The 27,616-nt window shown below is 35.7% G+C and overlaps 1 protein-coding gene across 6 annotated transcripts in view; it reads left to right on the plus strand.

Moving 5' to 3' along the window:
- LOC130411914 (A-kinase anchor protein 2) overlaps positions 1-27,616 on the plus strand; it is a 72,610-nt gene that overhangs the window by 23,023 nt on the left and 21,971 nt on the right. For 4 of the 6 annotated variants that reach the window (XM_056736919.1, XM_056736918.1, XM_056736921.1 and 1 more), the window contains 5 exons: positions 7,116-7,230; positions 7,657-7,678; positions 8,202-8,303; positions 9,370-10,044; positions 16,532-16,614. In XM_056736919.1, the coding sequence (XP_056592897.1) occupies positions 7,116-7,230; positions 7,657-7,678; positions 8,202-8,303; positions 9,370-10,044; positions 16,532-16,614 (997 nt within the window). Of the gene's footprint in view, positions 1-7,115; positions 7,231-7,656; positions 7,679-8,201; positions 8,304-9,369; positions 10,045-16,531; positions 16,615-26,166; positions 26,284-27,616 lie in introns of those variants that run through there. The other 2 variants (XM_056736923.1, XM_056736924.1) reach the window with 2 other exon arrangements.

Raw genomic sequence — 27,616 nt, forward strand, 5'->3', positions numbered from 1 at the left:
TAAGGTTTTCATTTTTTTTTGTTCAGTTGACAGAGTTGTGTGAATTGCGCATAGACGCTGGAGTGATTCCACTAGCCTATTTGGGGATCTGTTTTTCAGCTCTGCTTTCCTTTTAATTATGAGAACTTCAAAGCTTTCAAACTCGTCTGGTAGACGTATGTGATGTTCTGCGGACTCCATTTCTGTGTTCCTCATATGGGATGCATTGTGAAACTGATTTTCATTTCCTATTCATTGCTCTTCTGCTACTACACCACAGTTAATACCCTTCAGAATCTGTGTGTGTTGTTTGTTAAATCTTTTTAGCGAGCATTTTGATGGTTTTAGCTATTCTAGTCTGTCTACAGACCATGGACATACTGTCAATGCTAGTATATGTCATGATAAATTTGGACAAAACATATGATAGAACAATTTATAAAGGATTTATTACTTTTACATTACTAATTTACTACTAGAATTTTTGAAAAACATGCATTTATGAATGTGTATTATGAAAGCCAGATGCACCAGCTGCACCAGACGCTGTATACTCTAAAAAACTAAGAAGTCTTGCACAAACAAGAAACAGCTGCAAACAACAGACCAACAAAAGGTTTCCATGTCAATTTAATTAATGCACATTCTTTTTCATCAGTAATGTTCCTATGGCTAAGACACAGATCGAACAATGAATATTTAAGTTAGCCTTTAAGTGTGAAAATCGCTACCCTTGGAAGCTTAGTTGGCTCAACTGAGGATAAGTGTATTAGCATGTGATTTCAGTTATGTTTTATTTGTTGAGGCCTGCAGGGCCTTCTGGTTCGCCCACAGTCTGCTATGAGGCAAATGTCTTAAAGATTCTTAATACAGTTAACATGTTAGAAACCAGCATGAGCTATGCTAGCACGTCATCTCAAGAAACACAAGTAGTATCCGAGAACTAACTGGTTTTGTACTGTAGGCTTTAATGATGGTTTAGATGTTGAATATCTGAGGTGAGCTGTGTGGGAGGTTTTGGAAGAAGTGTGCCACCTTTTTTGAAAAGCTGATATGATTTCTATTGTTGAATCTTTTGGTACTCAGAATCTATTATGTAATCTTCAGTTACATTGTGATTGAAGTGTTGGTGGAATTACATTATTGTGTTAGTTGTTTATTTGCTCTTCGGTCATCGTCGTGTGGAAAATTAATGTCTCATTTATTGTTTAGGACCAAGTATCTGGACTGTATCTTCTAGAATGTCTGTCTGGTATGTCAATGTTATGGTATCATGTATACAATTAAAGGGTTCCCGGACTGTTTAGCTAGCATAGATGAGGGATGTTGTGGTCATGAGCATAGATGTTGTGGTCCAAACCAGGGATTATGGACCACAACAGAGGAAAAAGGGGCCGCTGTTATGAATGTGGATGGATCTACAGTATTTACTTGTCCTGAATGCAACATTATGGTACATTTTACAACTGACCAATTTATGCAGAACAACAAGAATGGGGCAACGTTTTTTACTGACTGATGCATAATGCCCACAAAGTGGCACTTTTTCTAAATTTGGCTAATTCAATCTGATTGGATTCATTTTACTTCCAGGTCAGGAGTCATAGTACAAAGATTTTTTTGTCATCTGCCTTCAAAGTCACATTCACGGCATAAGGCTTTTTCTTGTCAGTAAGAAAAGAAGATATTTTAAGAAATGTGCTTGTGTGTCCATGAAATGAAGAGTGTGGTTCCAAAATGAGACAAAAACCAAAATCATGTTTTTTAATTTTTCAATTCTATTCAGTTTGTTTTGACTTGAGCCTTAACAACTTAAAAAATACAGCTAACTAACACAATAAACATTATAAAAAATAAGATTTTTTTATGGAACCAAACTCTTCAAATGGAAGTCAATGGAGGCCCTACAGAAATAAAGATTATTTACCAGCATTCCTCAAATCTGTCATTTTGTATTTGGCAGAACAAGTTATACTGGTTTAGAATGACATGAGTCTGAGTAAATGATGAGGAATTCATTTTTGGGTCAACAATCACTTTAAACACAGGTGGAGATGATGGTCTAGTGGGTTAAACCACTGAACTGGTAAATCAAAGGTTGCTGGTTCGATCCCAACAGCCACCACCAGTGTGTCCTTGAGCAAGACACTTTACTCCACGTTGCTCCAGGAGGATTGTCCCTGTAAATAGTGCACTGTAAGTCGCTTTGGATAAAAGTGTCTGCCAAATGCCTAAATGTAAATGTAAATGTTAAACTTTCTGAGTGATGGCAAGTTTATTATACAGTTTTTGAACCATGTGGGGGAAATTCTACCTATTTCTGTAGATTTGTTATTTTAGAGACAGACAATTTCTATCTCTCAACATTGGATTCTATTTTGGTATATCATAATACGCAAATGCTCTCGCTTTTGGTCACTTAGAAAAGCAAATGTCCTTGGGCCGTAAGCTCTCATCTGTCATTGTTATGGTAAATTAGCCAACTGGACGGGGGGATTGCTGCGAGCATTGAGAAGCCAGACTGCTTGTGGGTGGCAGGTGATGTTTCCTGGGTTGGGGGGAGATATTCACAGAAGTCTTTTTGTAAGGACATAGATGAAATAAGGGAATAGAACAGCCTCTGTGGCAAAGGTTTGAGCTTAAGGGAGTGGCTGGTGGCTATTTTCGTATCCTGCAGAAAAGTTTTACCTTCGAAAAAGGGGTGTACAAGACTAAAAAAGCATTTTGACTGGAAAATGTCTTGTAATGTGTATCAAAATCCTATTTTTAGGTAAAATTACATGTTGCTCTATATTGACACCACCTTCTGCTGTAACTAATAATGGCAATAATGTAAACATGCTTTTGGTTGTAAAACTTTTCATTTTTAAAGTACTGCAAAATCAATAACACTATTGGGACATTTTGCTTCACATTAAAACAAACAACGTTTCCCAAGAAACACAATTCTGTTTTAGAATGTTTAACTATCCATGAAGTTCTGTTTACATAGAGAAGACTCCATACACAGGATGTTAATCTAATTATATCCACTCAGAAAAGAAGTTCCAAAGCTAAAAGTTTTCAAACTCTGCTGGTGAGTGTCGAAAACTTGGAGCTTATAGATTTCTTCTGTTAGGCTTATCAGGCAGTTATTACATTTACACTTAGTCATTTAGCAGACACTTTTATCCAAAGTGACTTACAAATGAGGTAAACAATGGAAGCAATTGGAACAACATACGGACAAAAAAAAGTGCAATAAAACTGGTAACTTGTTAAAACAGTGAGACTTTATTTAAAGCTTTCAGGAATAATGCATTATTGAGGGTTATTAAATGTTATTAAAGGTATGATGCATTATAACTGTTCGTAATGTGTGTTTTAATATATTACATTTTGTTGTCAATAATTATAACCAAAATAAAAATGTGACGTGTACAGTAATAATGAATTGATAAGGGTAATCATGTATAAACTGTAGTTACAATTATTCATGAGACATTATAAGGTGTATTACAGGGCATAATTAAAAAGCCAAATTTATCAGAATTATCAAGCTATCACAAAAAATACCACAGTCTTACTCAGTTGTACAGCTGGTGGTTTAATTTAACCGCAGTGCTTCTCCTCCAAAGGCAGACCTCTCGTATAAACGTGTCATTAGAGAAAACATCCCAGCCAGACCTTAAAGTAAATATGAAACTACTGGGCTTTCCAGGAAAAATGTGGTGTTGACATGATACTCACATGGAGCTTCATAATGTACACTCCTAACACACACACTGTTTATACAACTGTGTGAGAAGTGTTCCTAATATGGTGAAGAGAGAAAGTAAAGTCTCTGCTCTTGCACTGAAGTTAAAGGGATGACATAAAAATAAACATTACATCAGAGTAGGAGATAAGACTGTCAGGCACTATGAGACTAAAACCTGTTAACAAAGCATGTTACTGTGCTACTGAATATCTTGTTTTAACGGTGACTGTAGAAAAGATATGCTGCACTGTATTTGAGGTATCACTCATACTCGTATACCACAAACAGTGCATTATGATTTACTGTAAAGGCTACTCTAAAATGTCATTACTTTTTCTCAGATAAAAAAAAGTATAAAATAACACAAATGTAAGCAACTAAATTGTGTCAAAAAAATTAAATAAAATGATTGTATTTTACGACTTCAAAGCTGCCTTATGAAAGTATTCATTGGCATTTTATCAATGGTGTTCTTGAAGTTTTTAAAGCCGTAGGGGTCTGTTCTAGTTGGAGTTATTCTATTCTCGGTTCTTTTTTGATGCTTCGTTTTATTGTTTGGTCATGGTCATCCATATCAAAAACGTTTGTCAACTCATGTCACAAAAATAAATTTCCATTTGAACTTGAGATCTTTGTAACCACACAGGAAGCATTCAATCTTTGTATTGTCATGGGAAAGTGGGGGTGTGGGGTCTGGGGGTCTGCTGCCAAAGTTCCTGTGGTTAATGGTTAGCTGAATTGAGGGACATTATAGTAAATTGCTATAACCTCACACCAGTTTCAGATTGATTCACAAAATATATACAAATATATTTTGTTAACAATCAGAAGGGGAAATTTGGCCTGGGGCTGTTTCTCGATTATATCAAAATCACCAATAGCTCATTCAGTCTAACAGTATGATGCATTTGTAATGCAGGAAGAGGTGGGTGTGAAGACTATGTGAGGTCACCCAGTGGCTCAGAAGAAGATGGACTCTTAAACGCTAATGTGATTTGGGAAAATAAAAACGGAGAACAAGTCAGATACTATTTTTAAAAGAATCATATAGCCTACACCCATGGCTTGCGGGCCCCATGTTTATCGGCTGCAACACATGGAAATAATTATGGGACTCTATGTGACACTTTAAAAGCCCTCTATTCTGTGGTGAACTGAACTGTGGTGTGATGAAAAGAACTAAAAAAAGTTGATATGTTAAATAAACTGATATTTCCGGCAGTAACTTGGGTTAAACCGTTCTTTCACACTACTGTGAAACTTTTATTTTTGTTATTTGCACAAGGAAGTAACGGCTTTTCTGGTATTAAGCAAAATACATGGCAGTGCGCAGGACCTCAACATAATCAAAAGCTTGTGTGCTCACATTATACCTCACAAATATGTTCTGTTCATAAAAATGAATGATGCTGCTGTGACAGATTTTCCTTTTGATTAGTTTCATAATTTCATGAAACCATGTCAAAATAAAAGTCCTTGTCATTTTTGATAAGCTTTTGTAAATAGATAAATAAACAAATTTATGTTTGTCCCTTAACAAAAACATGCTTAGCATATGATGCAGACTAAATACATAGAATAAGCTCCTCATAGCCATTGATAATATTGAAACGTCCATCCACCACTAGATGGCATAAGAGAATCAGGATGCGGTTACAAATGAATTGGGATTATTCATGCACACATGGTGGATACCTGTGAAATCACTTTCTTAGCTGCTCAGTTGTCACTTGGTGTGATTTGTTGCTGGTGTGTTTCCTCCATACTGGACCCAACCCCATCTTGGAAATATGGCCTGACCTCTGGTGTGGGTGTTGGTGTGTGGGTGAGGGTGAGGGTGAATAAAAGACAACTTATTGTCCAATTTATATGTTCCTTTAATAGCTGGTGTACTGCCTTTCACTTACACATGTAAGCAAAAACTTCACAAAAATTGTGAATACATACGATGGGTTATATTCCAAGAGTTCTAAAGCAGTTCTAAAGGTCTCCACATTATCGTTGTGCAGGTAACAAAATGCAGTAATTGGTCCTTACTTATTATGTTCATGCAAACAAAGATGCATTTTTTTTTTACTCAATGCAGTATATGAAACTTAAAAGTTACTGCACAGCTGAGGAGATTTTTCATTGACCTCAAACCTTCCATTTCTCACACGAAGTTAGTGAATGGCTTCAGGTGACTTGGAATATACTCCACAGATATATATGGATCTCTTCCCTGACAGCACACATACATCTGGCTTACGTCTATTTGACGTCTGCATTTATATCTGCAAGACATCTACAATACATAATTTGCTCATCTGCAATACGTCTCAGAGATGTCTGCTGTCACACGTCATATAGACGTCTTGAAGATGTCTGTAAGATGTTTATGATTTAGAATGGATGTAACGCTGCACTTTCTAAGATGTTTAGCAGATGTTTAAGGCAGTAGATCTCCAGGACTGAGTTTCCCGAAACCTTCTTTTCACTACGTCGTTCTTAAGAATATATCGCTACCGCTCTTAAGAAATAGCCTGAGAATGACGTAGCGTTATGAAGGTTTCGGGAAACCCAGCCCAGATCTTTATCAGATGTATTAAAGACGTTCAGATCTCTCCGAGATGGATATACTATTGAGCATACTGAGCATACTATTACAGATGTCTTGCAGATGTAAATGCAGACGTAAAATAGACATAAGCAAGATGGATTGTGCTGTCTGGATTACTTTATTTTACCTTTAATCTATAGGTGTGGAACAACAACAATGACAATGGCAGAATTTGAAACATGCATCCACCACTATTATTTGGTATTTTCTAAATATGATCATATGTATATTTCAGAGAACACCTGTGCATTTATGGCCATCTGTATTTTTGTTCTCATAGATAATGTGTGTTCTTTAGTAGAAGGAATGTTAGTTAGGAATCGTGGGAAGGCTCCTTCTGCTTTGTTATTGCAGACCACGTAACTTCAGTGCTGCAAACAATAGCAGGAAATTCTCATGGGCGGAGGCAAAGCCAGTTCCTCGGCCGGACGCTTCCTCATTGGCTGCCAGCACACAGATTGAGTGAGAATGGAGTCCACTGGGAATATGCATGGGTTAATTGGCACTGAAGGGATATGTCTCATTCATTGCCAGAATGTGTGCACACGACTGTAAATTCCATGCTATGATTTTTCTCAATGGGCAGCACATATGTCCGGTTGAAGGAAACCCCGCAAGAACCATACAAAGAATTTATGTACAGGAAACTTATATACTTGTATACTTATATTTTAAATACTGTTTTTTCAAGAAATAAAGAGCGTTGCTTGTACTTGTTCTTGTTAAATAACTCTTGTAACCTTAAAGCTCTACTAAGTGCAAACTAAATGAAGTTTATTATCAATTGTGTTTTTCTAGATTGGAATCAGAAATCTGTCTTCTGGAAAATGAAGAGTCCCAGATTTCAGCTAAAGAGCAGGTTATACGAGAGAAACTGAGGGAAACAGAGAAATCAATTGAAGATCTGCAGAAGGTAATTTTTCCTCAAATATTTACATGTGAAGTACAAAAAGTATTTGGATGCTTCATCCCCACCTGAAAAATCCTATTGAGCATCATTGCATTAGAGTAAGGCAAATATATAGAAAAGTTTGGAGATTTCATTTGCAATAGTTTGTTTTCCATCCCTTATATCACTTTTACCAGTTGGGATTGTTGGTAGTGGAAGTGCATATCCCAGCATATGCATCTCAGGCCGCGTCTGGGTAACGCCCTGGACATGTTGCCAGTCCATATCAGGACTTATTATTTGTTGTCGTCAAAAAAATGAAGCCCTCAAACTTTTTGGGGCCACTATAGAGTAACCAAAAGTATAACATTATTATTTCAAAGAAATACAGCTTCGTATATTATGGAAAATCACAGTGTCTAATTACAATGGTTTTATTTATTTCTACAGAGTCTTCAGAGTCAAGATGGAGGTATGCAAATCACATGTATTAGGATTGTTTCATCATTTCTGTTAAGTCATACCCAGAACAATCTGAAAACACCATAGACATTGCAGGCCAAGTTCATTAGCTTCCGATAACATTCTCTCCATGGTACCAGAGGGGTTATAGATGGTCATTCAAAACACACATGCCCTCTGCCTTACAACTCTTTGTGTCAGATAGGGGTCCTTCCTAGCTCCACATCAGCCGCTTGGCCCATTTCGCTCTTGCCTCAGCTAGACTATTGATCTCTACACATACGGCAATGACTCTGCACTTTGTTTACCTTGATCCACCTATTCACAGGGAATCCCTCTAACCCAGCGCCACCATTGTTTTGCTCTAATTCACTTACGGTGCTTTTGCTGTCTAAGCAATGAGCTGCTTCACAGTAAACCAAACTCAGTTTAGTGAGGGAGAATGAAAGGGGAGGGAGTAACAGGGAGTAACACGGTGGGCTTGTGAATGCAGGAATTCAGTTTTAGTTTCTCTTCTGCTTTTCACTGGACAGATGCGGTGAATTACAACTGCTCCCAGATCCCGGACTTTCCAGAATTGAACTCCCAAACTCCAGTCTCTGCTTCAGGGGATAAACAACACCCAAGAAAATCTGGTAGGTGCTTGTTGGGCACGTGGGAGGGGCTGGGATGGTTACAAGTTTGGGTCAAGGCCAAAAGGAGGCATGGTAAACTAGATTACAGATGGTGGAGTTCAATTTAACAGATCATGGACATGATAGATCTGGCGCTTTGTACACATCAGTTCATCTGGGCATCAGTTTCAAATACATTTTCAAAGGATTTGGTGGGGGGTCCTGCCTTTATTAAGCAGCTGCCCATGCACTGTTCAAAATAATTAGCTTATAAAAAGCCTGTGATGGGACTAAAATGAGTGAAAAGATCACTGCACTGAACGTTTATTATCTAAAGTACAATTCTAGTTCATGTATCACTCTATAGTTTAAAAGAAAAAAAATTGTATAATAGTATGTATAAAAAGGTTGCAGTGAAAAAATGGGTGTTGTTGCTAGAATTACATTCTCTATTCAAGTACTTCATTTTTTTCATCTATGGTTATAATCAGTGGTTCTTAGCTGGTGGGTTATGACCGAGAATTTAATTTGGATGCAAATGTTTTGTCACTAGACACCAAATTAAGCGATTGGCATCATGGAATACTATTAACAAACTATGCAAGATCATATGAAATACATTAAATGTAGGTTTTTGCAGAAATTTTGGAAAGAAAGAACCACTGGTTTACATAAAGGTGGCTGTATCCGAAACAACTTTAGATGCTTTGTATTGTGCCAAGCAGTTTTTATTTAATGGAAGCTGTTATAAATAATCACAATGATTGCACTTTGTAATTCACTACTATAATTACTGAATTTCCATAAAACGAAGAAAAGAGTGCTTTCTAAAATCAGCAATGTCTCGTCGACTAAGCTTACGTCAAACTGCGGTTACTGGCAGCAGCATAATAACAGTGCCAAGGGTAGGTTGAATTTGTTTTTGGTTCTGATTTTAATGCCAGTATATTGCAATGTATTACATTTATGGAGTACTGCATGGACATCACTGAAAAACTGTCATTAATATCAAGCATGCCACATTTCAGCAATGCATGATACATACTGTGTAGATATTAACCCACAATCATTTGCACTTTTCCCCAAGCATTATACGCCATGGAGATTAACGTCGAAAAGGATCAGAAGACCGGTGCCACCAAGATTCTCTCCGCCTCAGCAGTCAGTCCACAGGAAGCCCATCAGCGAGGCATCAAGGTGTACGATGACGGTCGCAAAGTTATCTATGAGGTGCGTTCTGGTGGAGCAGCTACGATGGAGAATGGCATGCACCCCTGGAGCTCCAGTGAAGTGGATGAATTAATGCAGCAAGTAGGCCAGTCCCAGCAACGAAGTGATGGCACCTGGGTTACTGTAACACCAGCTGAACCACATTTAATACAACCGCAATTGAGTACCAAAGAGGTTGAGCAAGAAAAGAAGCAAATCTCTGGCAAAGTCCAACAAGGCTACGACAGCGAGGTGAGGGAGATTCCACAGGCCTCAGTCGACAAACCAGTGACCATGATCTTTATGGGTTACCATAGTGTAGAAAATGAGGAGGAAACCAAGAAGCTGCTTGGTTTTGATGGCACCATCAAGGCCGAGATTGTCCTTATCGATGAAGATGATGAGAAATCTCTTCGCGAGAAGACCGTTACTGATATCTCCACCATTGATGGCAATGCTGCAGACCTTGTGTCAGGCCGGCCTCTGTCTGATACCACTGAACTGTCCTCAGAGGGCAAAGATGAAAGCTCGACCAAGGAACTGCCATCTACAGGTATTGAAAAGAAAAAACGCTGCCAGTGCTGTACTATCATGTGACCTTTGTCCCACAACTTCTCTTTCCTGGAGCCCATTTACCAAGGTTCTGCCCTTCCTAAAAACAATCCTCAACCTTTTACTAACAGCACCTTCTTCTCTGTGACGTGAGAGAAATACCTCTTACTTTTTTCTTGGCCTGTTTTTCACAGATTATCTGGTTCTCTTGCTGAAAGCGTTTACGAAATAGAATTGTTTTAGAAGAAGAAGGAACTGGTCGATAGAATAACATATGCGATACAAACTTTGTACCCCAAACAATTACAATTTACTATCTAAATTATCATTTAAATTGGAATCCTTTAATTTACATTTGTGATTTCAGCAGTTTCGAGGTATTTTTTCTGTTTTGTGCTAGCTAGGACTTAAACCCATGACTTTGGCATTGCTTGTACCTCTTAGGGAAGCCTGAACAAAAAACCCTGAACAAAAAAAGAAATAGAGGCAATCTTAAACCTACATGTAATAATGGGTAGATATTTTTATAGTGCTTCATTTCATTTTTTAGCATAGGTTTTTAATATTTCAAAAATCATACAATTTAATTGAATATCCGAATAGATCCAAACTAAAGGATGTTTTGCCTTTATTATGTTTTCCAGTAGCTTTATTTAATATTTCAGATATCTCATTCATTACCACAAGCATTAAAGGGATAGCTCACCCAAGAATGAAAAATCTGTTGCTCGCTCTCTAGTTGTTCCAAATATGTATACCTTTATTTGTTTGGTTAAACACAGAGAATATATTTGGATGAATTGTAACCAAACAGTTCTTAGACCCCATTGACTACGACAAATCTGAATGATAGTCAAAAGTGCACCAGAGCTGTTTGCTGTCTTACATACAGAACAAACAAATAATAAATAAAGTAGTTTTTCCTACTATGGTAGTCAATGAGCTCAAAGAACTGTTTGGTTATAAGCATTCTTCCAAATATCTTTCTCAGTGTTCAACAGAACAAAAACATATATACAGATATGGAACATCTCGAATGTAAGTAAATGATGACAGAACTATCCCTTTAACTGTCCACGATTCCTTGATTTGCAAAACCAAATGTCTCCTTCCCATCAAGAATGAAAACAAAGTTACACAAACTCAGCATATTGAGAGACATTTCTGTGCCTCTTTATTCTAATGTATGCTACTTTTCTTGGCATTTATAATGTTTTTACCAACAAAAAAGACAAAACAGGTAAGGTCATTTTTAGCTTATTTACAAAGCGATGTACATACAAGATTAGACTGCCATCAGACCAGCTGAATTTATCCGACGTTCAGCACACAAAGCAAACCATTGTGAATCTGTTGGTTAGCAGGTAGAAACTGCCATTTGTGCAAATACATTTAAAAAAAGAATAAAAAACCTTGCTATGATACAGACAGGGTTTAGTTTCAAGTAAATAAGGTGCTAAAAACATCAGAATATATTTGCCATTTATGTGAAAAGTGAATTGGCATATGAGTCTATTAATGTGACCTGCTGTCTACTATTGATCAACAAAAAATACCAGCCACCACTTCATTGGTTGAGCCTGGGAGGGATGTTCATACAAAGCATTTCTTTAATCGTGCCATAAAGCCACAGTCTTTAAGTCTACCTTATACCTTATACCTGCACATGAATTATATATTAATGTCTGTCTACACTAAAAAGATTTCTGGTTATTTATCTCCTTTGAGCTGGGATAAGTACCTGTGGAAACACTATGATAACATATCAAACTACTGTACATGAGAAGTGCACAATCGTAATCTAGGAAGAAGTCAGAAAGATTACTGTTGCATAATTAAATATATATCAATGTAGATAATGAATGTATATATATGACACTCAGGAGTAGTGTAATCCACATTTTTGTATAGAAGTTAAAACCATAAAGCAATTTTAGTAGATGCACATTTTTGCATATTTACCATTAAATACCATGCAGACTTCTTAGTGTGGTCTCTTATGTGGAAATATCTTATTTTTAAGTTTTTTTTCTTCATTAATACAAGCTGCCTTTCTGTGTATGTCAGTCTTGTTAAAGAGTATAGGGGAACTTGATTAAGTGCCATATTATATAATGTTTGCATAAAGTATGATTTTCAGACGGGAAAAGTAAACAAAAGTTTACAAAACCTAAAGGAATAACAGACCTCTTACATTTTAAGAAAAAAACTTTCTTTGCATAATATTAATTCGGCGCATTTAAGTTAAAGGGAAATGTGGACTAGTCAAAACGATATAAATCTATATACTTCCCTAAAATTATATATATATATATATATAAATGGCAGTTTGTTGAGATAATAAGTTTGTCAAAGCTAGCAAAACCTTCTTGTTACAAAATGTTATAGATAACTTTAGCCTTTTTGAAATTGTTTTATTGTGTGCATTCTTTCAGCTCATTCAGATATTTGATAGAAAATACATGTATCTCCCATGAGCTGGTTTTGCAAGATAGAAAATGTTGCCAAAACAACACAGGAAGATGGAGCAGGATGGGGAGGGGATAAGTTTTAAATATTTAAATATAGTTTTTTTAGCTATACCTGAATATACAGGATTTGCCACAGTATTCAGATTTTAGTTTCACTGATTCTTTAAAATAATCGGACAATCTGACTTTTTACACAATGCAGTTAGTCAAATGAATACGAATGCGCTGTACATAAAATGCATTGATACAGTAGCTACACATGACTTTAACATACAAATAACTTAAACAACTGATTATTGCTATCGTGTTATAATGGAATTTCAGCCTTTGACTGCCAAACTGCTGATTCAGTTTTCAACCTTACTTGGGGATTCTCATCTGCCATGAAAATACTGCTGCTTTATAATTGAGATTCTGCTGTATTTTTGTAATCTTGAGGTGTACTTTTTAATTGTTCCCATTGCTTACCTTTTTAAACGATTATAACATTCTCTTTCTGTGTATCATCTTCTATCTCACACACTCTCTCCAGTATGGACTGCCATCAGCAATGCTGTAACATTGGCTTAAAAACCTTTATTTTTATTTCTTTGTATGTTATCATTAGTCCAATAAACAGCATTTTTTCCAAGATGTCTACCCTCCTGTGTCTATGCTATGGTTCTTTCTCTAACAAATTTTCCATCAGGACATTTCTACTAGCATTTTCTCTATGCATTCTGTCATCCCTCACATTTCTGGGCAGCACTAACTCCAACAGGTCTGTTCTGCCTGTGTCACAAGCTACTCTATCCAGACATTAATGAGATATGCTGACATTGTCTACCACACTTCACAGACTGCATGAACAGCAAGTTTAACCCTCACCAAATCTGGCTTTCCTGGCTCACAACTAAAGGCTGACACCAATGAGGATTTCTGAGATTAATGCAGGTTTGTAAGAGTCATGTTGTAACTGAGTTAGGAAAACACATCAGTGCCAATTAAAGGAACAAATTTGACCCTCGTATCATCCCAGATCCATTTATTTAGTTGTTATGCACACATATATCTTTTTATATATATAGAAAAGTTGTGAAGTTGTAGTTAGACCATTCTCTCTGGTCCCTTCTACCTGCCAAATATATTAATCACATTATCACGTTAAGATTATGGTGTTTAATTTTTGAGAAAATTTAATCGTGAATTCTTGACAGATTTTTTCCCCCTGTAAAGATAATGTAAGGAAACAATACTTCTGGAACTAATCTTTCTGCAAAGCCAGTGGTTATTGTAGAACTTTTGCTTGATAAAATCTTACATGAATTGAGCGAATGGGGTTTTACAAAGAGAACGTCATAAGTAATTGGTTAAATTGTCTTTGGTCAAACTGGTCAATTCAACTTTTCAGTTGCTGCAACTTGGTACATATCCACTTACACACCTCATAAAAGCATAACTCACGTCAAGCACATACAAGACTAGTTAATTTATTTATTTATTGGGATAAACCCCTTGAGATGAAACATCTCGTTTTCGAGGGGGGCCACAATACATAATACACAAACTTCTAAAACGAAACAAACAAACAAACAAAAATAATTGTAAAAACCCATAATATCAAATATAGGATTCAGTTGTAAATAAACATCAAACAGACCGAATTAGAGCAATGACAGATTCAATAATAACATGTACAATCCAATACAAAATGTACTGATAAAATATTTGTTTAAACATTCTAAATGATGCAACAGACCTCATTTCAGCAGGTAATTCCAATCCATTGGAGCTTTCAACATTTAAGCTCTTTTACCCATTATTTACTTAACACTAGGCAACAAAAAGTAAATCTGAACAGAATGTCTAACTTCATGATTTGAAGAATAAGGTACCAAATATTGTTGTAAATAATCAGGGTTAATTAAAAATAAAATGAACCCAACAAATTTGTTGCCATGTCTGCAAATATTTTCATTGGAGTGTATCATACATTATACAGTGATGAGTAGAAAAATGACATCCCAAAACAAAACTGCAAGTATTGTATACTGTAGTAAGTAAAGTAAATTCAGATTTTGATGCAGATTGATAAACAACATCACAATAGTCAACAGGCAATATAATTTGAGAAACAAGATTTTTTATGAACACTACATGAAAAACAATCAATTGGGATCGATATAAAGCACTAATACCAAGATTAACCTTAAGTAAAATATAGTCAATGTTAGATTTAAAGGAAAGTTCAGAATCAAGCCACAATCAAAAATATTTGATAGTATCCACTTTATGTAGTAGAGTACCATCTTTTCATACAACTACACAGGAATTATTCTTAGATTTCAGTTTCTGTCTAGAAATATTTGCTGCATATTTAAATTTAGTTAGCATTTATTCAAATTATCCAAAATATAAACTTTTGCCTGGCTTTATCTTGGTGGAGATTTTAAACTGTTTTAATAACACTGAAACATTTATATTCAATCCTTAGTCTCTGATAAGATTGGAAGAGGTAAACTGTGATAACTTTTGATAGGCCAGTTAGGGCTATTATATATTATATACTATTTCATATTTGACATGCACTTTTATACTTTGACATGTTTGTAGTGTTTTCTCTTCAGTTCATTGATTCTATTTACAACCAAGTTATATTCTGGTCTCTGCTGAATTTAGAAAGAAAGCTTCCTACAGCGTACAAAAAATCTAAAATGATTCTGTCACCTACTAGTTATAGAGCACAGAGCCACTAACGTAAAATGTTTGCAATTTTCTCAATTGCATCTTTACTATGTTTGAAACAAATGACTTTGTCTCCTGAACATAAAAGCAATGGGGTTCTTATCGACATATCTGCCTGCTCCAAACTCTACGACCATCCACTGACCTGTTTACAAACAGCAATGAGAGAACATACTAGAAACCAGACAGAGAACATGCTGACTAAAACTCTCTAATTCAATTCACTGCTGTTTATCACAGTCGCTCCATTAACAGACATAACTATTTAGACTGATTCTCCCAAAAATTCTTGAGTACTTTAGAAAACATTTTTGCCCTACTGTAAAAATAATAAATACGGTATGGTTGTGTGTGTGTGTGTGCATGAGTGTTTGGCTGCGTACGTGCTTGTGTAAGTCTACCTACTTAACATAACTTCATATTTTGGCGACAGATTTGTGAAATAAGCCAAACTTTCCTTTAATTATCGCCTTATTTGTAAAAAAAAATCAAAACAAATAATGGAGAATCTAAAGTAACATTTAGCCTGAACATTTTCTATTTGTCCTGGCAAAATAAATAAAAAGGCTCACATTTAATTTTGAGTCAAATATCAACAAGTTTGAATGAGGACTACATGATTGATGAAACTAAGCATCTATGTCAATGTGTGAGAGTAAGAGCCAAAGAAAGCATAGATAGTTAAGATATATGCACCCCATTATCTTGACCTTTGACTTTTAGTCTTCATTTGAAAACACAAGCACAGTTGTCCCTGGATACATCTATATCTTATCCTGACTAGCCTCTGTTTGCTTCTTTTACACACGGTCTTAATAAGTTATTTGTCATTAACAATCTGATAGAGACAGTACCATACAAATGCTGTTAAGATTTTTCAAAAGATTATGTGACCAGTTTTATCCTCTATAAACATTTAGGAACAGCTGTTGTTGTAAAAAAAAGTAATTTAAAAAATAAACATTAAAAAATATTTGTTTAACATCTAGTTATACTGTATTTGATTTAAATTAAAAAACTTAACTTCAAAACTGCTAAAAGTGAGAGTGAACATTTTATGTGGACCTTGTTACGACATATGGTTTTATTTGTTGGAAAAAATACTTTTGCAGATGTTGACTACCCACAGACCTTTATGTGATGTACATGTAGGCTACTACAGTATGTCATCCAGGCAATCATATAGGACAAATGTGGTCCTATGTTATCTTGACATGTTTCCACCTGGTTTGCCTAAATAAATGTGCTGCATTTTTATATGATGGCTATTTAGTTTGTGACGTTCTGTTGCAGGTGGTGAGAAGGCTCGTTCGGTATTGCTGACCACAGAGAATGGACTGTATCCTACAGCAACTTCACGATATTCGGACGCTCTGGTAGGTCAACAGGGATCACAATCATCTGTCATCTGTAACAACCTTTTTATTTCACACTTTTAACCTTATTATAGTCTCTTCCTATCCCTAGACCTGAAACCGTAAAGAACATCTATTTAGTTGAGAAACAAAAAACTTTAATTTATTGGCAAATCAGTGTTTACCATTGCTGGAATTGGCCCAGATTTACTCTCTTTGGGGACATATTTTATGTTGCTTAAGTCCTTCTTTATTTTGTACAGTTCATGAAAATTGGATTGCGTTTGGAGGCTATTATGACTATAAAAGATGAAGATTCTTTACATTTAGAAGTGAAACTCTATGTTACACCTTGAATTCACTCCCTGGACTCTGTCCTCCTTCACTTTGCCCCCAGCCTTGGTGTTGATGTAGAAACTAATTACTATTAATGCATAATGTGAACCAGAAGGCATTTATTGATTCAAGACTGCAAAAATACATTTGTGAATAAGTCGTTTGTATGTTCCTCAGCATGCTCTTCATACGACATCTGTCCAATGTATCCAATGTTGTTTCCTACCTCATTTATCTGGCATAATTAGAATTCCACTGCTAAAATGATTTGTTGGAGTTCTTTATGAAACTAAACAGACAGGTGTTGTGAGATGTTTTCAATGACCAATTGACGTGCTATCAGGAAGTACTACCTATGCTTTAACAATTTTTTAAATATAGTGGAGACACTATATGAAAAAAAAGCATGTCCTTATTATATCGCTGAGGTGGTATGTTTGATTATCCAGACATGCATGAAGACATTCTTCAGATGCCTTGAAGTTTTTTTACTTTTCCTCGACTGGGTCCACAGCGGGACATTTTTGCTTAATTGTTATAGAGAATGTGCAATGCAAAAAAGCTCTGGCTTTCAACATTTCACTGTTGACCCCCACGTCTGTGTTTGGTAGAGTGGAAACAAAAGCAGGATGGGGGCCAGATTGAATAGGAGAGCTGTAACCCGAGCAAAGAGCTGAACTCATTGTTATCAGTTCCTCGTTGCACTAGAAAGGGAGAGAAACTTCCACGCAGCTCCAGTGCTGCTCTAGTCATTCATTATTCAGCAGGCGCGTGCTGAGACGCAAGCTGGACGGCAGTAGACGCCGCGCGTAAAAACGCTCAATGTCAAAGTTGCTGCAGCAGTGCGTGCCTCTGAGTGTGAAACACTGACGCAGGTACAGACGCTTTGGTATCACAGCTTCATTTGGCTTAGTAGCTGTTTCATTTTATAATCTACAGCTGGAGAATTGATAAAACACTTGATGCTGTACGCTGGTGAAAGGTAACTGTTTCTTTTTCCGTCATTAGTAATATATGCTTGATACACTGATAGAGTTATACTGTGTGGTCTGTGTGAAGAACTGATATTTTGCCGACCCTGAAGTCCTATAAAAATAATAGTTTGGTTATTTGTATTTTGTCTACGAAGAGTAATATAGTCAGTGCATTGAGGACTGCAGTGGTCAAATGTTTCATGCAGCTCTGAATGTGCACAAGTGACCTTTGCATTGATTGCAAGACTGCACCTGTTTTATAAGGTGAATAATATTCATATATTAATATTATTGTCTCATGCATTTAAGCTGAAATGTAATTTCAAAAGAAATGACGCAAATTTAGGTCTCAGTCTTGAAACTGCATGATGTTATTTGCACATGGCAAATAAAACATTGCAAAATGCAACTGAACTTGCTGTCATCCAACAAGTCATGTAATGTAATTGTGATACACCTGACACTGATGGGAGTGTGTTGATAAATGACACAATTCTCTAAAGGATATTATGCAAGTTATGGAATCGTAATTAATAGTACTTCCTTCTAAAAGGGCCCTGCAAATGACACAGGACGATTTAATATATTAATAATCTCGCCACTTTGTACTTAAAATACAAAATAAAATAAGAGGAATACAATGATATGCAAATTCTCAAAGTCAACAAGAGGCACAATTTAAAGGCACACCAGTCTAGCATCAATATCCATGTAATTCAGAATTTCCTCTCGTTATGAAAAAAATAGGCTAGGTCTACTAACACAGGAATACTTATGTTTCATAGCCTGGCTGTGAATAGTTGGTCTAAACCTTAGTCTTCTCTGCATTTTATTCAGTTAAGACCCATCCATTTAGACAAGAAGAGACTATACTGATATATAAAATAACAAACAGTTTGTTTGATTGTTTACTTGTTTGTCATTGTTTAAATGCAAATCTTCAAATCTTGCTAATTTAAAACTAGTAATAGTTCAGCAGTGCATAGTGCCAATTCTGTTTGGAGGCTTTAATAACTACACTAAAAAAACATTATGAAAAAAGTGTAGGACTTTCTCCAAAAGTGGTTAATTCATATAATTTCTACGATGTTACTGTGACAAAAATTGGAACATACAGTTTTAAAGTCTTGGCTCTGCATAGCTAGTATAGTATAGCTGGCTGATGCATATGGTACACAAGGCTGGTATTTTTCAATCAAATATTCAAATATGGAAATATTTCAATTATTCACAATCTTATTGGTTATTTTTTATATCTCTGACAAAATTACATTTGACAACCATGTGCCGCATTGGCATGGGATAAGGGAAGGCTGTGATTTTACTCAAATTTACTGACTTATTTCTCGGATGTGATGGCAAGGCTTTACGTATAGTTTGTATAGCCTATTGTTGTATGGTGTTTAATGATATATGACTATACCTGTCAGCATTTGAGACCCGCTGTCGCAGTGATGTTCTGTCCGGTTCACAATCACGGCCAAATCACAGAGATGCCGATTCGCACGGGACTAGTATTATCACAGGACCTCTGTGTTTGTCAAAATAAAGTATGTAATTTGTGGGGGAAATTGTACTTTACAAATTACAGACATGGCCAATTCACACAGGATTAAGATCACAGACAATCTCTGCAATTATGCAAAATTACCAGATGTCCCCAGGTAATACTTATCCTGTGCAAATAAGGCTTAAGTGTTGCAGTTCTAGGAATTTAAATCTTTCTTAGTACATAGAAGTGATCGATTTTTTTATAACAAACCGTGTCTTCTGAATAAAGTAATATACAGAAAAACATATGTTGTATATAATATTTGTATATTACTGATTCAGGTCGTACAATTTTGTCCTGCATGTAACATTGTCCTCTGCTATTCGAGAAACAATTGCTCGAGAAGAGTGAATTGACACTACTGACAGTTAATTGCCTCTAGGATGTGGATGTATTGATTAAGAGTGGTCTTCACTTTCAGGAATCACGACAGGTCAACTCACTTGTTCATTACTGAATTGGAATAGAGGAAAAACACACATAACACCCTTATCCTGTTCCTGAGGTTAATATGACCTCAGGAAAACCCATATCCTGAAACATGCATTTCAATTGACGAAATTTAAACAGAAAGCTCTTTCTTAACACAGAGCAACGTTTGCCACATTCCATGAACCATAAAAATGAAAGTTGTGTGGGATAATGAAAAATAAGTAGTTATTGGAAATTGTGAAATAACTATTGTCTCATGTTAAAATATGTTATTCCAAGAATTATAGTACTTCTGTGAGCTTTTCTGTGTTTGGATCAGCTGTCAATTTGAGACACTAAGGTCTACCAAATGGTTTGGCTTTGGACCACACAACTACATACAGGATACCAATCACAAGACTGTTAACAACAAATTATCCATCCTTATCCTGTCGCTTGTTCTGTAAGTGATACAAGAAAACAGCTATCTGCACATAATCATCAAAGGGTGAAGTGGTGTTGTGTTTAGACATTATATCTTAATGGGAAGTAGAAAGGACGTTAGCGGCTTTTCGATTTCCTTGCAGTGTAATGGAAGGCTTGTCGGATAAATGTGAGCTCAGGGGTATCATTTACTCAGCAGTTAGAAACCAGGACAGTTGAACCCGTGGGGTATATTCCACTTTGTTGTCCCCATTGTCCACTAAAGTTTGTGGAACCAGATTACATATTGTCTGTAGCCTTTTCCCATTGTCCTATAGTATAATCAAGCATGTGGATGGTCAGCTGTGTCGACCGCTTTATTTTTCTCTCACCTGCGGCTCCATTTATAGGAAAAGTGTTGCACAACACTGTTTATCAGTGTTTATTGCTTTGGCAGCTGAGCAACTCGGTATCTGTCCAAGAAAAGCACTCACCCCTTTTTAAAAGACTAGAAACATTGTCATTGATAAGAACTATGAATTTTTATTCTGTCCAAACAGTAATTCTGATAAATCTACTTTTCAAACATTGAATTATTCCAGAGAAATTAGGTTCTTACAATCTTAGTTTACAATCATATTTTCCCACAATTTCTTTTAACTCTTATGCAAAATATATCAAGTTTACATTACTGACATGAGAATCGTGATTAAGAATAAGGATAAAACACTGTAATTAGAATGAGACTGAGAATGTATTGCAAATGCAAGAATATTTTACCACACTGCAACACTGTTCAGGTTTTCATGCGATTCTTTTAAGTAAATTAATGAAATTTAAACTTTTGAATCTTACAGTGGATGTAACACACAAAGTTTCTGACAACCTCATATTCATCTTGAGTGCCTATAGAGTAGTATTGCATACTTCGTATATTCGAAAGAGTCTTTAGTTTAATCACATTTATTAAAGACATGTGTACGATTATATCCAAAAACAGACGACCTCCTGAATGCATGCAGGGGGGGCGGAACTACGAGCACATAATACATCATAGCATTATGCCTGTATAACTGTTGATTCACAATAAGTTCATGTGGTGTACCTTATGCACGTACAAACTGATTGCCAACAAAACACAGACAAATGACTCAGTTTCACTTACCGCATGTGATTCATGACCTTTTAGCGATGGGGCCGCTCCAGTTCTAAGTTCTAAGTTTCAAACGATCAGCAAATCCAGCATTTTATACATTGTTTATATAACATTCCTTACCCAAATGCAGTGAACAAAGAAACACAGCTGAGCTTCGTAAACACAGTGCTCTCTCTCTATCTGAATCCAGCTGGTTGACGTGTGCGCATGCTCCTTCTCTCACTCTCGTGGGTTGACGTGTGGGCGTGCTCTATCATCTCACTCTCTCGGGTTGACACGTGGATGTGCTTTTCTGTGAGAATTGTCCATAAAAGGAGTAAGAAAAGCTGTTTTGTAAGGGAATTTCAAGTTTAAGAAAAACTTTATCAAGCACAGAAAAGCTACATCATTCGTCAAACTTGTTTTTTGACAAATTTACCATGTCAAGCATGAGAAGCCAGCACGTTTAACATTGTAAAGAATTCAGAATGCATGAAACACTGTGGCACCTCCCCATTAACATGAAATCTGATTTAGTTTGTTAACAGTGTGTTGACATAGTACAATATAGAATATAGAATATAAAATATTTAGATTTATTAATGCAGCATATAATTTTATCCGAAGGGATTTACAATAATACATCAATAATCAGCATTTCTATAAAAGTTCTAAAAAAGTTCAAACAAATCAAATATATATTTTTTGGTCAATGGGGCAATTAAAAAACACCTTAAAAGCATCAAAACTTAAAAGCAGGTCAGAAATGATCAACTGAAGGCAAGCATGTAGAACCCAAGTGCACAGTTTATTTACAGAAAACGTTAAAATATAAAGACTAAACTCAAGTCAAGTCAAGACATGCAAGGGAACAATTATGGGAAGGAAACCAAAAAGATCAGTGATATAAAGTACAGACCTTTAAAATAAATCTCATTAAACCTTCAAACTCATACCCCTTTTAAGTAATTTGATGACTTTGTGTATAGAACATTTTTTGAATAAGAATTAGAATACAATTTTTTATTCACTGAAAATGCTTTATTACAATTATTTAGATATTTTGTTGAACATTCATAAAAGCATAAAAAAATTGTAGTGTTTCTTTATCTTATATATCGCTCCCAAAAGCAAAGTCAGAATTGAGTGGCAATGGAAATAGCTTATTCACAATATCTAAATAAAGCAGGTGATCATGAGCTGGAAATAGGATTGTTGGAAGCGGTGATTAACTTCCTTTTGCATATTACACTCACAGCTTGCCTCACAAGGACCAGAGACACTGTATTTTACACATTGGATATACACAACTACTTGAGAGAATGGTTAAGAGTATGATCAATATGGTTCCATTGTTGAAGGCAGCCCTAGGGACAAACAGCAGCTAACTGAGTTTGTGATGCTGTCAGTGAGCATTTAAAGTGAATGAAAGTGGGTCGCGGTCAGGAGCTGTGTTCAGAAGTCAATAGGCCAGAATGGCAGTCACGCAAATAGGATTAATCCATATGTCTGTTTTAACCAGGTCATGTCTAAAGCCACGTTACAGAACATTTAATGACATGCAGGTAAGGGATATGCTTAAAGCTGTAGAAATAGTCAACTAAATGGTTGATATAAGCATTACTTTGTCCTTTCCACCATTTAAGAATAAAGAAGATTGCTTGTACTATACATATCATCTATACACTATACATATCATGGACACATCTATTATTTACAGGGATTGGCCTACTGTGGCTCTAAAAAGTACTTGGGAGCCTAAAAACGATTAAAGTGCCAGTGAAATTAAACATTACAATTCCTATTCTTTCATGAAATATTGCAGCATTTACTGTTAATAGTTCATCAATGTGGGACATTCTTTTTAAAATTCATATGCCTCATAATTTTTAGCTAAAATCTGAAAATGCACTGACTTTCCATTTTAAATGACGTATGTGAGACTGCTATTGCGGAAACATCAGTTCACTCCTCCCCTTCAACTCTCAGTCTGCTGCCAGTTCCAATTAAAAATGCAACGGCTGTTTTTATGCATCCAATCAAACCGCAGAGGAAGACGAAAGACAAGCCCACTATGTTTCTCATTAAAAATTCCATTTCACTCGGAAATGTGTCAAAAACCGGAAGTAAAAACCATTGTGACTGCCGCTTCACACTCAAGTTCCACTGAAATACTTATTCTAACCAGTGTCGTGGGTTAGGGTTTTATCTTTGTTTTGCAATTTTAGCTAAATTAGCCTTTGTGGCTGTGACTTTAGGGTTTGGGTTGAAGTAAGGTGTTTGTAAACCAAATTCACAAATATGTACGACTTCTTTTGACATGGGATTATAAATATATAAATGTAAATGCACACGTAGTCTGTGTATTGAAAGTCGTGCTGAGTGACATGAAAAGAAAGTTGTGCTGAGTGACATTAAAAAAAAGGTTGTGCTCACTGACACTGAGACAAAAAAATTGGGATATTCGTGTCCATAAACACGAATAAATAGAATCCTTATTTCATGTATATGCCACGAACTACCGTGAGACTGGATTATAATGTCAGCTTGAACCCACTACTTTTAAGGCTTAATAGAACACCTTTAGATGCAAATTAGTTCATTTGCAACTTTGATAAAGGTCAAGTAGTAAATACTGCTGATTTTACAGCTTCACATTTACAGTTGAGTTAAAGTTAAAGTAGTTCACCTTCAAAATGAAAATTCTATCATAATTTACTCACCCTCTTGTCATATCAAACTCGTATAACCTTATACTTCTGCAGAACACAAAAGAAGAATTTTGAAAAATATTGGTAACAGAAGAGCATCTGCCATTCACTTCTGTTGTAACCATCTTTTGTGTTCTGCGGAGGTTAAAGAATATTTCATTTAATTTATGTGTTCTCTGTCTGAAGCCTAGCAACATTAAAAACTATTTTGGAGTCATTGGAGAGCCAGTTCTTTCATTCACTCTCACATTAGGATCGCTTTTTGTGTGCCATGCAGGGCTACTTCATATGTAGAATAGTGCTGTTCACAGGTGAGGGGCCAAGAGGCTCAAGTCTCTGACCCTTGAGTCAAAATGTATATGTGCACTCAACTATATTTGTGTTAACATGAACAGTCTATTATCACTGCTAAAAAATATAGAAATCCGATGGAAACCATTACAGAAATGTTTATGGTTTTCCCTATAACATCACTATGAACTATACCTTTTTCCTTGAAACCATTACAAAATTCCTTATTGTAGTGAATTAATCTGGCAGATAACATCCCACCAATAGAATTCATCACATACCAGTACTTAAACGAAATTTAACACAAATTCAACATGATTACCCATTTGATTTATTCTGCTTTGTTTTGTTCAGCACAGCAAAATCGCCAGTGTTAAAAAAGTTCAAATTAACTCACACTCTGTACATGGTGAGAGTTAATTTGACCTTTTAAAAAATTCACGATTTAGCTATGAGTAAAATAAAAGTGAACAATATTTATTTTAAATTATTTAGTATTTTTTATCTGCTTATTTTTGTTTGAGTGTATTTTTAATAAATCATTATTGCACTGGTTTTGACACTGTAAAAATATATATTTTATACATTACAGTAATAGTGGTTTATTTTTAAGTGCCCTTTTTTGGTCTTTCTGCCCCTGCAGAGGTCTGTGCACTCCACTGTGTGGAATATTCCAGTTTGTTCACTTACTGTATTGGAATTTATTGGAACTGTAAAGATTATATATTTCACTTAGAAGGCAGCAGACTATGTAAGCATGTAATAAGGCAGCAGGTGGCTTAAAATGGGTTGTAATAGAGTTTATTTTAGGCCAGTGTTCAATGCTGATGTACTGCATGAGTGAAAAAAGCCCAATTTGTGGTCTGATAGAATCATGATGCATAATTACTGTGTTTTTCACAAGACGTTTGCTTTCATTCACACCTGCTGTCTAGATCAAAGTGAAACTCACCATCCGCTATTATGAAGCAGCATAGATCAAAACCATGGCAACAGACATGCAGTATATGATGAATGAAAGAGGAAGAGGTGCTGTGCATTGTGGGAAACAAATTACCATTTTCATTAGCTCACATCAAAGGCACACCATTAATTTTCAGTGCCTGCTTGTAAACAGTAAAATCTGCAGAGACAAACCAAACAAAATTGAAATATAACAATAAACAATTCCCCAAAACCATCTAAATGTTATTGTTTAACAGGCCAATTAAACATGTTTTTTTGGGGCTAGGAGGGTCCCATGCTGAGAGCAGCCAGAAACCAAAAGTCCTGAATGTGCACTAATGAGGAATCTTCCTCCTAATTTGGTAGTCCTCCTGTTTCTCTGAAAAGCGTCATCCTAGTGTCTCTGTTTGTACTGAGTGCTTAAATAAATAACTTAACAAAAACAAAAACCCTTTCCTAATTTACTCATAGCTAATGTTGTTCCCATGTGCTGTTGTGGTTCTGTTCCTGTGAAGCACAAAATATTTGACAGTGTGGGCTATTTATTCCTAAAACTACACTCTTTAACGCTGCAAAACTGCAAAGTTACACATTAAATCAAGTTACAGCCCCAACAAGTTGCATGGACGTGTGTGTAATATTCATGAGTGGATACTTTCATTCTAGGCCGGCTTGCATCTTTAGAATCTCACACACATAGTCTTTCTTTTCATATCTCCCCAGCATTGAGCCTTTTGTTGAGCTCCCTGTTTATAAAAAGAGCAAGGGAGAGCGAGACCCATGTTGCCATGACTGCTCCCAGTGTAGAGGCTTAGTGACTGCTCCATTAGTGCGTATCCCCTTTAAATCAACAGACCCACAAGAAAAACTGTTGTCATGGTTTCTTTTTGGATGATATTTTCAGCTTTTTTGGTAGGTAATATATTTTTACTTTAAATGCTCATCTAAAAGAACATTTGAATTATGTGTCTGTTTGTAGAGACCAATTATGTTGCTTTATCCACCATCTTGGATGGATTTGTGGGTTTGACAACTTTGTAAGGGGTACACGCGATCCTGGTTTTGAGTTCTAGTAAACATTATTTAGTATTTGAAATTTATAAGGAGCTATTGTTATTTATAAAACATATAAAATATTTGTGTTATGTACATAGCACATTAATAGAGCAAAGGGGATTATTGAATGATGGTCAGTAGCCTGGAGACATACAGTATGCATCAAATATTTGCACTTTAGAAGGACACGTGCTATTTCTGTGGTTTTATCAATGCCCTATGGGCTGATTCGCTTTTCTACTTGTATGATACTGACAAAAATTCTACAGAAAGCCTTCATTTTGCTTTTTTAGGCTTAAAATCCATTTTCTTTCTTTTGGCACTTGTTTGGGTTTTTCAGCCTTTGTCCTTGAAATGGTTTGAGGTTTTTCCTGTCTGGCTTGACCTCCTACATTGTGCTGAAAGCAACAACAAATCAGCTGCTTCCTTTTGTTGAAGTTTGTTGTCCGTTTAAAAGAGTTCAAACATTTTCTATATTGCACTTGAAAAGTGAGTATTTTTCTGCGAATTCTAGTCCCACCGGTGGACAGAAAATCTAAAACTTTTATTTGCACCAGATAAAAAGTATGATTGATATTATATTTCCTCAGATTTAAATTTGTGGTCATGTAATGTTTTGTTATCGCATGGTGCTGGTAGAGAAACTTTAGTCAACACTTTTAGTCAATGTGTCATATTTGAGTTAAGGGACAGAAGACCTATACCTTCATATAGGTTAGAGGATAGGTTAACATAGAAAGCTATGAGAGAGATGCCTGTAGTTTTAATCAAGTACTGTAATTGGAAAGGATGGTCTGCATTTATAGTCTGGGAAGAAGCTAGAAATTTGCTATATGTTTCTGGGTTACAACTGGCAAGGACAAGTAGACTAAAAAGGCTGAGGTCCAGATCTCAGGACGTTTTTTTAAACAACACAGTATAACAAATTGTTGTTTCGCACAGCTTTTTTATTGTTTTTGTAAAAAATTTGTGCTGATAATTATTTTGGTCATATTTCTTTTCATGTAGAATCAAAGTATTAGTGTACTGTATATTAAGCTCAAATAAATTTTGAGCTTATCATTAATTGATATTAATTATTAATTGTTACGATATATGGGTATATTGAGGACAAACAAAAACTGTAAAAAATTTCATATATTTTAAAAATTATTTTCCAATTGTCACTCTCAGAACTTCTATAAATATC

This window comes from Triplophysa dalaica, chromosome 22, assembly GCF_015846415.1.
Source record: "Triplophysa dalaica isolate WHDGS20190420 chromosome 22, ASM1584641v1, whole genome shotgun sequence".
Taxonomy (NCBI): domain Eukaryota; kingdom Metazoa; phylum Chordata; class Actinopteri; order Cypriniformes; family Nemacheilidae; genus Triplophysa; species Triplophysa dalaica.